The sequence below is a fragment of the Loxodonta africana genome, chromosome 21 (genome assembly GCF_030014295.1).
Source record: "Loxodonta africana isolate mLoxAfr1 chromosome 21, mLoxAfr1.hap2, whole genome shotgun sequence".
Lineage (NCBI taxonomy): Eukaryota > Metazoa > Chordata > Mammalia > Proboscidea > Elephantidae > Loxodonta > Loxodonta africana.
In genome coordinates, this window is record NC_087362.1 from 73,047,715 (window position 1) to 73,058,912 (window position 11,198).

Consider the following 11,198-nt stretch of genomic DNA (forward strand, 5'->3'; position numbering starts at 1 on the left):
TAAACCTGGGAATCTACTTTTGAAAATTAGCCAATGAAACCCCTATGTATCACAACAGAATATTGTCTGACATACTGCTGGAAAATGTCAAAATGAGCCCTCTATTTGGAAGGCACTCAAAACACACAATGTCTGCAAAAATGGTCGTATGCATAATACCAACAACGGTGGAAATGGCACAGGGTTGGGCAAGGTTTTGTTCTGTTGTACATGGGCTCCTCATGAGTCGGAGACTACTGGATGGCAACTAACAACAGTATCTCTATTATCAATCTTTGCACAGAAGTTTTGGATTTTTATTTTTTTAGTGTTATAGCAAACTATCATCTCCATTTAAACTATTATAATTTATTATTATCTTTGTGTCGCCACAGATGAAGTTTTTGCACTAAGGACGGCAAAGCCGCCCACGAGGTGGACGTTCATGGGGAGCCTCTGCTGGCCCCCTTATTCTGGGCAGGCAGTGAGACGCAGACCACCGGGCGCCCTCAGTGACAGAACGTTAGAAAAAAACCTCCTCCTCCTCGCCCCGCCCCCAGCGACGGCTCCTGGCCCCGCCTCTGACTCAGCACCGCCTCTCCAAGTTCGCCCCGCCCCGCCCACAGGGCTCTGCGTCCCCCTGCGCGCTGACGTCACGACGCGCGCGCCTCCCGCGCCTGCGCGGTGGGCCGAAGGTCGTCCGTGTGACCGGCTTGGCTGTAGGAAGAGCTGTCGCCATGTTGTCGGTTGCCGCCCGCTCGGGCCCGTTCGCGCCCGTCCTGTCGGCCACGTCCCGCGGGGTGGCGGGCGCGCTACGGCCCCTGGTGCAGGCCTCAGTGCCCCCCACCTCGGAGCCACCTGTGCTGGACCTGAAGCGGCCCTTCCTGTGCCGGGAGTCGCTGAGTGGGCAGGCCGCGGCCCGGCCTCTGGTGGCCTCCGTGGGCCTCAATGGTGAGCCGGGCTGAGGGGAGCGACCCGGGGCTGAGGAAGCTCCAGCTTCTCGCTCCCTCCGGCCCTGGACCCAGGGAGCTGCCTAGGAGGGCGGGGGTAGCGGGAAAGTGGAGCGAGCCCTATTCGTGGCGCTCAGATGCCGAGTGGGCGACCTTGGATAGACTCCGGCATCTCCCGGGCCTCGGCGTCCTTACCTGGGCGGGGACGCCACGGGGATGGGTGATCTTAAGGGTCCCTCCAGCTGTGGTACTCCAGGCCTCTGGGCGGCTTTCCGTCGGGCGAGTCCAGGGCTCTTCCAGTTGAGGGCCGGTTAGAGCTCCTTGCAACAGACTAAACCTTGTGTCTCATCGCTTAAGCGCAAGAACTGTGGCGCCTGCCTGCTTCCAGCAAAGTCTGATGGCGATTTTGCTGCTTACAGGTCGTGTGACCTTGGGCAGGTTTCTAAATGTTTTCGCTCACCTGTGAAATTCAATTGATGATTGTACCACCTTCATAGCAGGGCTTGGAACCAGTTGGTTCTAGTTCGAACCCCTGCTGAGAATTTGCATTTCTACCCCTGATACACCGCATCGGAATCTCCATTTTAACAAGATTCACCTATCCCAGTGATCCTTATGTATAGGTAAGGATAACTTATCCCCGGTGATTCTTATCTATGTAGGTTCTGATTCAGCACATAGGGGAGTGGAAATGCAGGTACTCAGCAGGGGTTTGAACTGGATCGAACCGGTTCGAACACCTGCTTCATAGGGATCTTGTGAAGCTCAGTTGGAAAAATTCCATATAAAACTATTGGCAGTTTTTGACACATAATAAATGTCGAAAAACAGGAGTTGCTAATAATACTTGGAAAATTGTTCCCCTCACCATCCTAGATCTCTTCACTGCCCTCCCCCTTCATTCTTCTCTTAAAAAAAAAAAAAAGCACAGAAGCTCCAAAGGCGAGATCCACTGTAAAGAGTGAGCAGTGTCTTCCGGCACTGGGACAGAGGATTTTCACAGTATAATCAGTTGTGTCCTCAAGAAGAACAGGCAGAGGTAGATGAGGTGAAGTGACCTGCACAGGTATACATGGTGTGTATCTGAGAGTAATGGAGTGTGGGTTTGACAGAGCTGATTATCTTATCCCTGCGCCCTTCCCTTTATCAACACCACACCCTTTGTCAGCAGAATCTGGTTTATCTCCTGTGCTCTGTCACCTATTTTTCTTCACATTCTCTCTATTGGAGATTTTGAACTGGCAACCTGTGGGCAGTGTGCCTACAGTCTCCCCAGCCTGTGTAGTTTTCAAAAACTGGAGAGTTTTTGAAGCTGAGAAGGTATCTGGTATCTCTTGAAATGCTAGAAGCTGGCCACATGGGCTCCAGTTTCTAAATGGAAGGAGCTCTGAAGTGTGCATTGGCTGGACAAGCTCAATTGTGTCTTGGCTGGAGGAGCTCTGGAGTGTTAACTGGAGGAGCTCTGGAGTGTGCGTTGGCTAGGACAAACTCTGGAGTGTGTGTTGGCTAGGACGAGCTCTGGAGCATGTGTTGGCTAGGATGAGCTCTGGAGTGTGCATTGGCTGCTCCCTTAGTTGGAGTAAGTGCCCTGCACTTCACCGCAGCCATCTCCAGGCCTACTTGATCCATCCTGTTACCTGCTTGGCCCTATGTACAGTTGAGTTTGTGACCCTTGTTCTACATGCTGACGAATTAGCCCCCACTCTATTCTTACCGTGTCTTCATGCACCCTATTATCTGTACTTTTCATGATCCTCCCATTCAGTTTTCCATATGTCTAAGTTTTACCTATCCTTTCAGTCTCAATTCAAGAGTTAGGTCAATAAAATTTTGTATTTTCTAATTCCTTTATGTATTTATAGCATATAACACTTTCCACTCTGTATGGCATTTGTTGGTGATTCCTTTGAACTTGAGGGCATGGAGAATGTCTTCTTTATTTTTCCATCTTCCACAACCTCGGACTTCTGTGTGCAGTTGATGCAAAATATTTGTGAATGAATAAAATAGTGATTATTAGGGGGTGCCAGTGGGTTTTGAAGATACTGTCCAGGGCAGGCATTGAGTACGCCAGCCGATACCAAACCTATCCTTGGGACCTGGAGGTAAGGAACAATAGAGGAGGTGAAAATTTCAATAGCAAAGGTAGAAGACATCTTTGGAATTTGCCAGATGGCTAATATTGAGAAATTAGCTGACTTACAGGAGTGCTTTTCCAAGAACAGGCAAATAACAGAACTCTAAGACACCCCTGGTGGTGCAGCCGCCAAGCGCTCAGCTCTCACAAAGATTACAGCCTAGAAAACACTGTGGAGCAGTTCTCCTCTGTCTCACGGGGTTGCTATTAGTTGAAAATTGAGTTGACAGAACCTAACAACAATAATAAGATGCCACCGTCTTTTTTATAATTATGCCTTCAGCTTGTAGCTTAAGTTTACGTGAAAAATCTTCTGTATAGATGGTTTCTGGCAAGATGTGTAGCGGTGGATATGGGAACCAAATGATTGGATTAGATGTTCCTTGAATTGGGGGGGGAAGGTTATACTGTGGTAGCATTTCTCTTATGCAGATTTCCAGGGCACATAAGACTCACCTAAAAGCACAAAAATCCATTTTGTTAAAATGCTTTTAAGTTTTTCTATTTCTAGATGATATTCCCATGAATATCTGATTTTGCTTTAGGTTAAAATTAAATCTAGCTAGCTCAGTGAGATGGATTGGCACAGTGGCTGCAGCAATGAGCTCAAGCATAACAACGATGTGAGGATGGCACAGGACAGGGCAGTGTTTTGTTCTTTTGTGCATAGGGTCTCTGTGACCCTCTGTGAGTCGGAACTGACTCCTTGGCACCTGACAATGACAACAAGCATCTTTGCTACTTAAAGTCAGACCTAATACAGCTCATGAATGTAATTTGGAGAAAGATGTTTGCAACGTGAAGTTTAACATTTGAAGTGTTTCTTGGTGATTCTTATTAGGTGCTGTTGAGTCGATCCTGACTCACAGCAACCCCATATGGCAGGGTAGAACTGCCCCATAGGGTTTTCTAGGCTGTAATCTTTACGGGAACAAAGTGCTAGGTCTTTTCTCCCATGGAACTGCTAAGTAGGTTTGAACCACCAACCTTTGAGTTAGCCAAGCACTTAACCATTGCCCCACGCCCAGTAGAAAGACCACTACATTTTTTTAATGCTGTCATATCTCTAAATGAGAATGTCAAGGCCATTCTGTTTAGTACATTTACTTGTGAACTATTATATGAGTAAGGGTTGTGAGTATTGTTTCTAATGTAGAAGTATGAAATTTGTTTGCTTTCTTCATCTCTGAGGTATGATGCACAGCTTTTGTGTATAATCTAGGGGAAAAATTCATGGTTGATTCTAAACCCCAGTCTTCATTGACAGGTTTAACATTAGGCAGAGTAGTAAATGATGAAATGTCACTTTGATTCCACAATGCCATAGGGGTAAATCTTAGGTGGTCACTGCCTGTGTCCTGGTCCCCTCCAGACACTGTTGGGTTAGTCAGAAAAGTAAACAGACTGTTTTTGATAGGTTTCAGCATCGTCAGTGCTTTTGGCTTCCATGAAGTTCCTCCCTTGAGAACCGTGTAAAAAGCATTTGCAGCATTCTGTATTGGCACGTTTGATGACTCCAGGAAGCATGTTAGGGTGAGTCAGACTAGTAGACCAGGACGGAATTGGAATTTATTATAGTAGTAAGAACGTGTTTTATAAGTACATCATTCCTTTTGGAAACAATACATGGGGGATTTTTAGTGTTCCCTTTTCCTAAAAAGGAAAACTGGGGAGGTTCCCTGAAAAAGAAAACGGAACTATAAATTGACAAAGAAGCTTGCTTCCTGAAGCCTGCTTAAAAGTGGTACCAGTAAATTAATTTTTTGTCAGACATTTACAAATAGTATGAGCGAAAAGGACATAATCTTTTTTTTTTTTACATAAGCGTCTTACTCCCTAAGTACTCTGTAGAGCCGAATTATGTATTCAACATTGATCTAACACAAGCAGTTGGCATGTTTATGGCCTGCTCTGTGGGGATACTGCAGGGAGAAAGAAGGCCAACGTCTTACCTTTGTGGAAGCCGTTGCCCGTCACAGGAGAGGAGAGCATGTGAAGTTGGCTCCTTCTCCCCTTACCAGATGGGAAGAATTAGTTCTTCTGCAGATTTCATTTGATTCTGATGGCTGCCTGTTGAGATAAGATTGTCCATTTCTGCCTGTTAGTGGTATTACTTGATGTTAAAGTAATATTAATTTATACCCTAGAGTCTAAAATAGAAACCCTTACGTTTTCTCCAGTTTATGTTGTATTCACAGTTCATAGAGAGTTTGTCTTGGAATTAGTGTCTTACAGATTTCCAGCAGTGTTCTAGGAGAGCACGGAGATAGAATATAAGGTTAGACGGTTGCCTTAAGGGAGTCATGCATCAGCTTATGGGGCGGACTAGATGAGTTTTAAAGGTACCCTGGTAGCACAATGGTTAAGTGCTCGTCTGCTCACCAAAAGGTTAGCAGTTTGAAGCACTAGCCACTCTGAGAGAGAAAATACCTAGCTGTCTGCTCCTGTAACGATTTTAGCCTAGGAAACTGGGGCAGTTCTACTCTGCCCAACCGAGTCTCTTTGAGTCGGAATCGACTGAACGGCATACAACAACATAAGAGTTTTAGCATCCCTTTTAATCCAGGGGAGCCCTGGTGGTGCAGTGGTTAAGAGTTCAGCGGCTAACCAAAAGGTCAGCAGTTTGAATCCACCGGCCTCTCCTTGGAAACCCTATAGGACAGTTCTACACTGTCCTACAGGGCCACTATGAGTCGAAATTGACTGGATGGCAACAGGTTTTCTAATCCAGGGAGTACGGGAGCTACTTAGCATAATTGTATAGTATGTCTTGGCGGACTGAATTTTTGGAAACTGAAATATTGCTGTTTACAGTGCTGTTTAACTTTTGCAATGAGCTCTTAGGGGCTCTGAGTCAGCAGTGTTCAGTCAGGGGAGCACAATTTACAAACATTATCCTGAGCTTTCACACCAGTGTGACAGGCAGCAGTTGACTTCGTTTTTAGTATTTTATATGTTGGCACTGCCAGTTTGACAATTTCAGAGACCAGTGAGTACCTGATTGCACAGCTTTAGAATTTGACTTTTACTCATGAATCCATAAAGACCTGTTTCCCATTGTATACTATACCCCTTTCAGGGTATTCATCAGTGTTTTTTAACCTTCTGTTTGTCTTGCAGTCCCTGCTTCTGTTCGTTATTCCCATACAGACATCAGAGTGCCCGACTTCTCTGACTACCGTCGTGCCGACGTTTTAGATAGTACCAAGTCTTCCAAAGAGAGCAGCGAGGCTAGAAAAAGCTTCTCCTATTTGATAACTGCAGCCACCACCGTGGGTGTCGCATATGCTGCCAAGAATGTGGTCTCCCAGTTTGTTTCCAGCATGAGTGCTTCAGCCGATGTGTTGGCCATGTCGAAAATCGAAATCAAGTTGTCCGATATTCCAGAAGGCAAGAACATGACCTTCAAATGGAGAGGCAAACCCCTGTTTGTCCGTCACAGAACCCAGAAAGAAATTGAACAGGAAGCTGCTGTCGAAGTGTCCAAGTTGAGGGACCCACAGCATGACTTAGAGCGAGTACAGAAGCCTGAATGGATTATCCTGATTGGTGTTTGCACGCATCTCGGTTGTGTGCCTATCGCAAATGCAGGCGATTTTGGTGGTTATTACTGCCCTTGCCATGGGTCACACTATGATGCATCTGGCAGGATCAGGAGGGGGCCCGCGCCTCTCAACCTGGAAGTTCCGTCATATCAGTTCACCAGCAATGATATGGTTGTGGTTGGGTAGAGACTCGAACTCACATCAGAGGCTGCATCAGTCTTCATGCCACCTTAGGAGAGTTATTTGAGAGCAGGCCTCCTGCACTACAAGTTGGTTGATTGGAAATACTTAAGAATTGCTAATAATGTATTTGCAAACATTGTGAAGTAAATTGAATCTAATGTTGAATACTTCCAAGCATTTACCTAATAAAACCACTGTTAAACATTGTTACGCTCAGTCATAGACTTGAAAAGTACTGTGTCTTTGATAGTTAATTCTAATTAAAAATACAGGCTGGTTACGAGACGTTTGTGTTCAATCTGTAATTGACTTTCTCGCCTAAATATTTGGTTCCTTCTTTGTATCAGGGCTACAGATCCTACACAAGCTCATGGTTAGGATGAGGTACTGTCAGGTGGTGAGACCCGGGCCTTCTGGAGGATGTTCCTGGCATTGGCAGAAACTAGAGTACCCAAGCTCCCTTTTCACACAGCTCAGTCATCCTCTTTTCTTTTGCCCAGGAGTCCTGGCTGTGTGGTTTTTCCTCCTGCTGTGTAATCAGTATAGTCATGTCAGATGTGATCTATGGGAAGGAATCTTGAATGAGGTGTTAGCTCCGAGAGTTAGCCCCAGCTTTGGCTAGCTGGCTTCCTGCCTTTGTGGCAGACCAGAACATTTTCTTCCTCCTGTTTGGGAGTTTCAGTTAGTACTTACATTTTAGATTTTAGAGGCAGTGGTGGAATCTTGCATGAAAGAAGCTTTCAGAAATGGGAGCGCGTCTCTATTGTTTCTTTCATCTGGAGTTTTGGGTACTCCTGTCCCCAGAGCTCTGGAATTCCTCCTGTCAGGAGGCAGAAACGGAATAGTGAACCTGAGACTTAATATGATCCTGCTGGGTTTGTTTCTGTAACTACATATTGAGGTGTTTCTTGCAATTGGATTTGCAGTCACTTAGCTCTTTTTTTCCATGAAGAGGTGGGAGTGGACATGAGAAGGGCATATCAATACCCTCTTCTCTACCCTCCTTCCCATTACACAGTTGAAACAAGACCAAGGTCCACTATTCCTCCTGGGAGCTGGGAGTGGGCTTTGCTGAGGATCACTGCTGTTTCTTTATTGAGAATTGCAACTACTTTCAGATTGTGTATCACGGCTCTGCTCTTTGGTGGGGGACCAGTAATACACTCCAGTGGGTCTACCTTGTGACAGTGTGTGCATTTGTAAAATAGCAGACTAGATTAAGTGGTTAGGTCTGTCCAAAAGGAGCTGACAATCCAGGACTCCAGTCCTTAGTGTCAGTAGCCAAGTAAAGAAAAATTCAAAGTCTCTGAGCACAGATACTGGTCTTTGGTTCATTTTTACCATTCTAGAAATTAAGTGTGATAATTGGTGGGCTACCTAAAAATACTATTTTATGTCCTAGGTCACCAGATCATGACATTTTAGGTGCCAAAAATATGTACATACAGACAGTGCCAAGCATTCTAATTTACTGCTTTTTGATACATTCCCTATTTTGTATAGAAAGTTTTCTGAAATATTTAGCTTATCAAGAGGAAGCGGGTATTTAATGTGAAAGGGGAATTGTATCTTTCACATGAACAATGTAAGTATGTGGTATTACATTGTAATATTTGGAATATCTCACACAAAGGCTTTTATCCCACATGTAAGGCTGGGAGAGGCTGGTATGTATTTTTGGGGTATTTGCTTGTTCGCTGTGATGGTGGTTTTTCTAACATGAGGAAAACTGTAAACTTTCTATTACCCATGCTACTTTTTCATAGTGCTAGATGCCCACAACCTGCTGTTGAAAACTATACCAATATATCATCTCACAGGCTGACAGGTTTTTGAGGTGGAATTGTAATTGGGTATTTTCTTTTTTATGGCACCAGGAATTACTTACGACTATGGGATAATAATGGAAACCCTGGTGGTGGTGTGGTTAAGCGCTACAGCTTCTAACCAAAAACTCAGCAGTTTGAATCCGCCAGGCGCTCCTTGGAGACTCTATGGGGCAGTTCTACTCTGTCCTGTAGGGTCGCTATGAGTTGGAATTGACTTGACGGCAGTGGGTTTGGTTTTTTTGTACAGGATAATAAAGTAGGACCTTTTCTAGTATATGTTTTACATTTATAAAATTCTTAACTTGGAGGAACTTAAATGTAATAACAATTAAAAATTGCAACTCGTAATTCGAAGGCACGTTATTAAACCTGGAAGTGGCGTTGAATGACTCCTTAGAGTCCTGCAAGTCTGGGTGCATGTTGCTTTGTCATCCTGTGTAAACGTTCCAGGTAATTTCTTCCTGCAGACTTAATGGGAGCTGCCGCTGAGCTAGGATCACAGTGGATGTGTACTGAGCTGGGGAACTGGCATGGTGTAGTGGGAGACGTACCGGACCAGCTCGCTTTGCCATTTCCTAGGTAGACGGCCTTGGGCCTGTCATTTAACCTCTGGGACACTTGTTTTCTCATCTGTAAAACTAGGATGGTTGAACTAGGTCATTTCTAAAAGTCCTTCCAAGTGTAAGCTCCACCTAGCCTGTCCCCACCCACAGTAATGGGTATAATTTTTTTTTTTTTTTTTTTAGGTAAGCATTTATTGTGCTTGCAGTGTGTGGTATTACAATAAGGAGATCCAAGCTCATAGAAACATTAATCAACAGCCAACCTCTCACAAAAGTGGCCCTGAACCAGGTGGCATTTGTGGCAGCTTATCACAACAGCTGTTGGTTGCTCCTGGCATTGGGGGGTGGTCGCCGTATTGGTGGAACAGAAGTGCTAAATGTTCACTCCGAGGGGTGTGGAGGGGTGCACAGGTCTACACAGGAAACACTTGTGCCACTGCCAAAGATGTCAACAGCAGCCCCTTCCCTAAAGGGATAAACCCCATATTACCACCTACCTGGAAGCGATACCTCAGAATATTTCCTGCTAGCCCACAGGTCATGTGTGAGACATCAGAACATGGCTGCATTAGAGGCCGATTGGTGATGGACGATCACAGCAGGAAGTTTGCAGATACCTGGGTCTTGTAACACAGGGACTTGGTGCCGGAATTGCTGTATTTGAGGGACTGTATGATTTGTGCTTTTCAATCCCAGTATCCCACTTAGTGTAGTTTTTGAAAGGAGACATCATCCTACAAGTGATAGGACAAGTCAAGTCATGTAATACTGCTTTGCTAAATAGATTGAGCTGACCTAGATTGGTTTTTTGACTTATTTTGATGAAACAAAATCCTAGATTTTAGGGAAATAGAAAAAAAAAAATCTGACCAGTTGACATCCTGACATCAGTCATTAACATGTACCATGTTTTACTGGGAATAAGTCTTGAGATCCGTGCCTTTTCATTTGCTTTAAATTGAGTGGTTATTGAAAAATAGCTTTTTTTCCCCCAAACACTAGCAGTTTATTGATTTGTTTATAATGAGATTTTCTGCAATGAACAGTGCAGTCTAAGCCTGGTTTTCTAGTGTTTGTAAATCACTATTTGTCTGTCTGAAACCTCTTCTGTTTGCAGGGCACCTTTCACTTGCTCGTGATCCGTGCAAATTAAACAGTGAAGGGGAGGAGAGGAAGGTTAACTTTTCAAAACTTCTTTGCTCTGGGCGAATGGTAAAAAAACAGAAAAAAAACCCACACCCGTTGCCTTTGAGTTGATTCTGAATCATAACAACCCTGCACAAGAAAGTACAACCAGAATGCTCCTTAGAAGCAAGGATGGCGAGACTTTCTTACGTACTTTGGACATGTTGTCAGGAGGGATCAGTCCTTGGAGAAGGACATCATGCTTGGCAGAGTATGGGGGTCAGCGGGAAAGAGGAAGACTCTCAACGAGATGGATTGACACAGTGGCTGCAACAGTGAGCTCATGCATAACAACGATTGTAAGGATGGCACAGGACTGGGCAGTGTTTCGTTCTGTTGTGCATAGGGTTGCTATGAGTCGGAACCAACTCGACGGCACCTAACAACAACAACGACACAAGAAGCAATTGTCTTCTGGCTTTCCTGCCTCCCTGCCACCACCATTCCCACTGCCTCCCCCAGGAAGACTTCCCAGCCACCAAGAAGAACAGTGAAAACGTACACGTACATGCACAGGCCACCCAGAAGACCAAGCTGGTGGGAGGGAAAGTTCACAACATCCTTGCAAAGGAACAGCAGATAGGTTAGTTGCTTTCTTGATCCTTATAGTCTGGTTTTTATTGGTTTTTTTTTTTTTTTTTTCCAGAGTTACTTCAGGGCCTAGGCATGGGCTTTGATGGGATGAAAGTAGCCTTTTTGAAAATTTTGCTTTGTTATTTAAAAAAAAAATCGCCACCGAGTCAATTCCAACTTGTAGTGACCCTAGAGGATAGAGTAGAACTGCCCCATAGGGTTTCCAGGACCACTGGTAGATTTGAACTGCTGAT

At 44.9% G+C, this 11,198-nt stretch overlaps 1 protein-coding gene across 1 annotated transcript; it reads left to right on the forward strand.

Moving 5' to 3' along the window:
* The first annotated feature begins 701 nt into the window (after positions 1–701).
* On the forward strand, positions 702–7,079 carry LOC100667241 (cytochrome b-c1 complex subunit Rieske, mitochondrial). The gene is made up of 2 exons (XM_003416338.4): positions 702–930; positions 6,187–7,079. The coding sequence occupies exons 1-2, from the start codon at positions 717–719 to the stop codon at positions 6,795–6,797; spliced, it is 825 nt and encodes a 274-aa protein (XP_003416386.1). The 5' UTR covers positions 702–716; the 3' UTR covers positions 6,798–7,079.
* The last annotated feature ends 4,119 nt before the right edge of the window (positions 7,080–11,198 follow it).

What these genes read in the sequence shown, in the direction of transcription:
- LOC100667241 (XM_003416338.4), top strand. Translation starts at nt 717, where the DNA reads ATGTTGTCGGTTGCCGCCCGCTCGGGCCCGTTCGCGCCCGTCCTGTCG. An exon ending in GGCCTCCGTGGGCCTCAATG is followed by an intron (nt 931 to 6,186) that starts GTGAGCCGGGCT and finishes TTTGTCTTGCAG; the next exon opens with TCCCTGCTTCTGTTCGTTAT.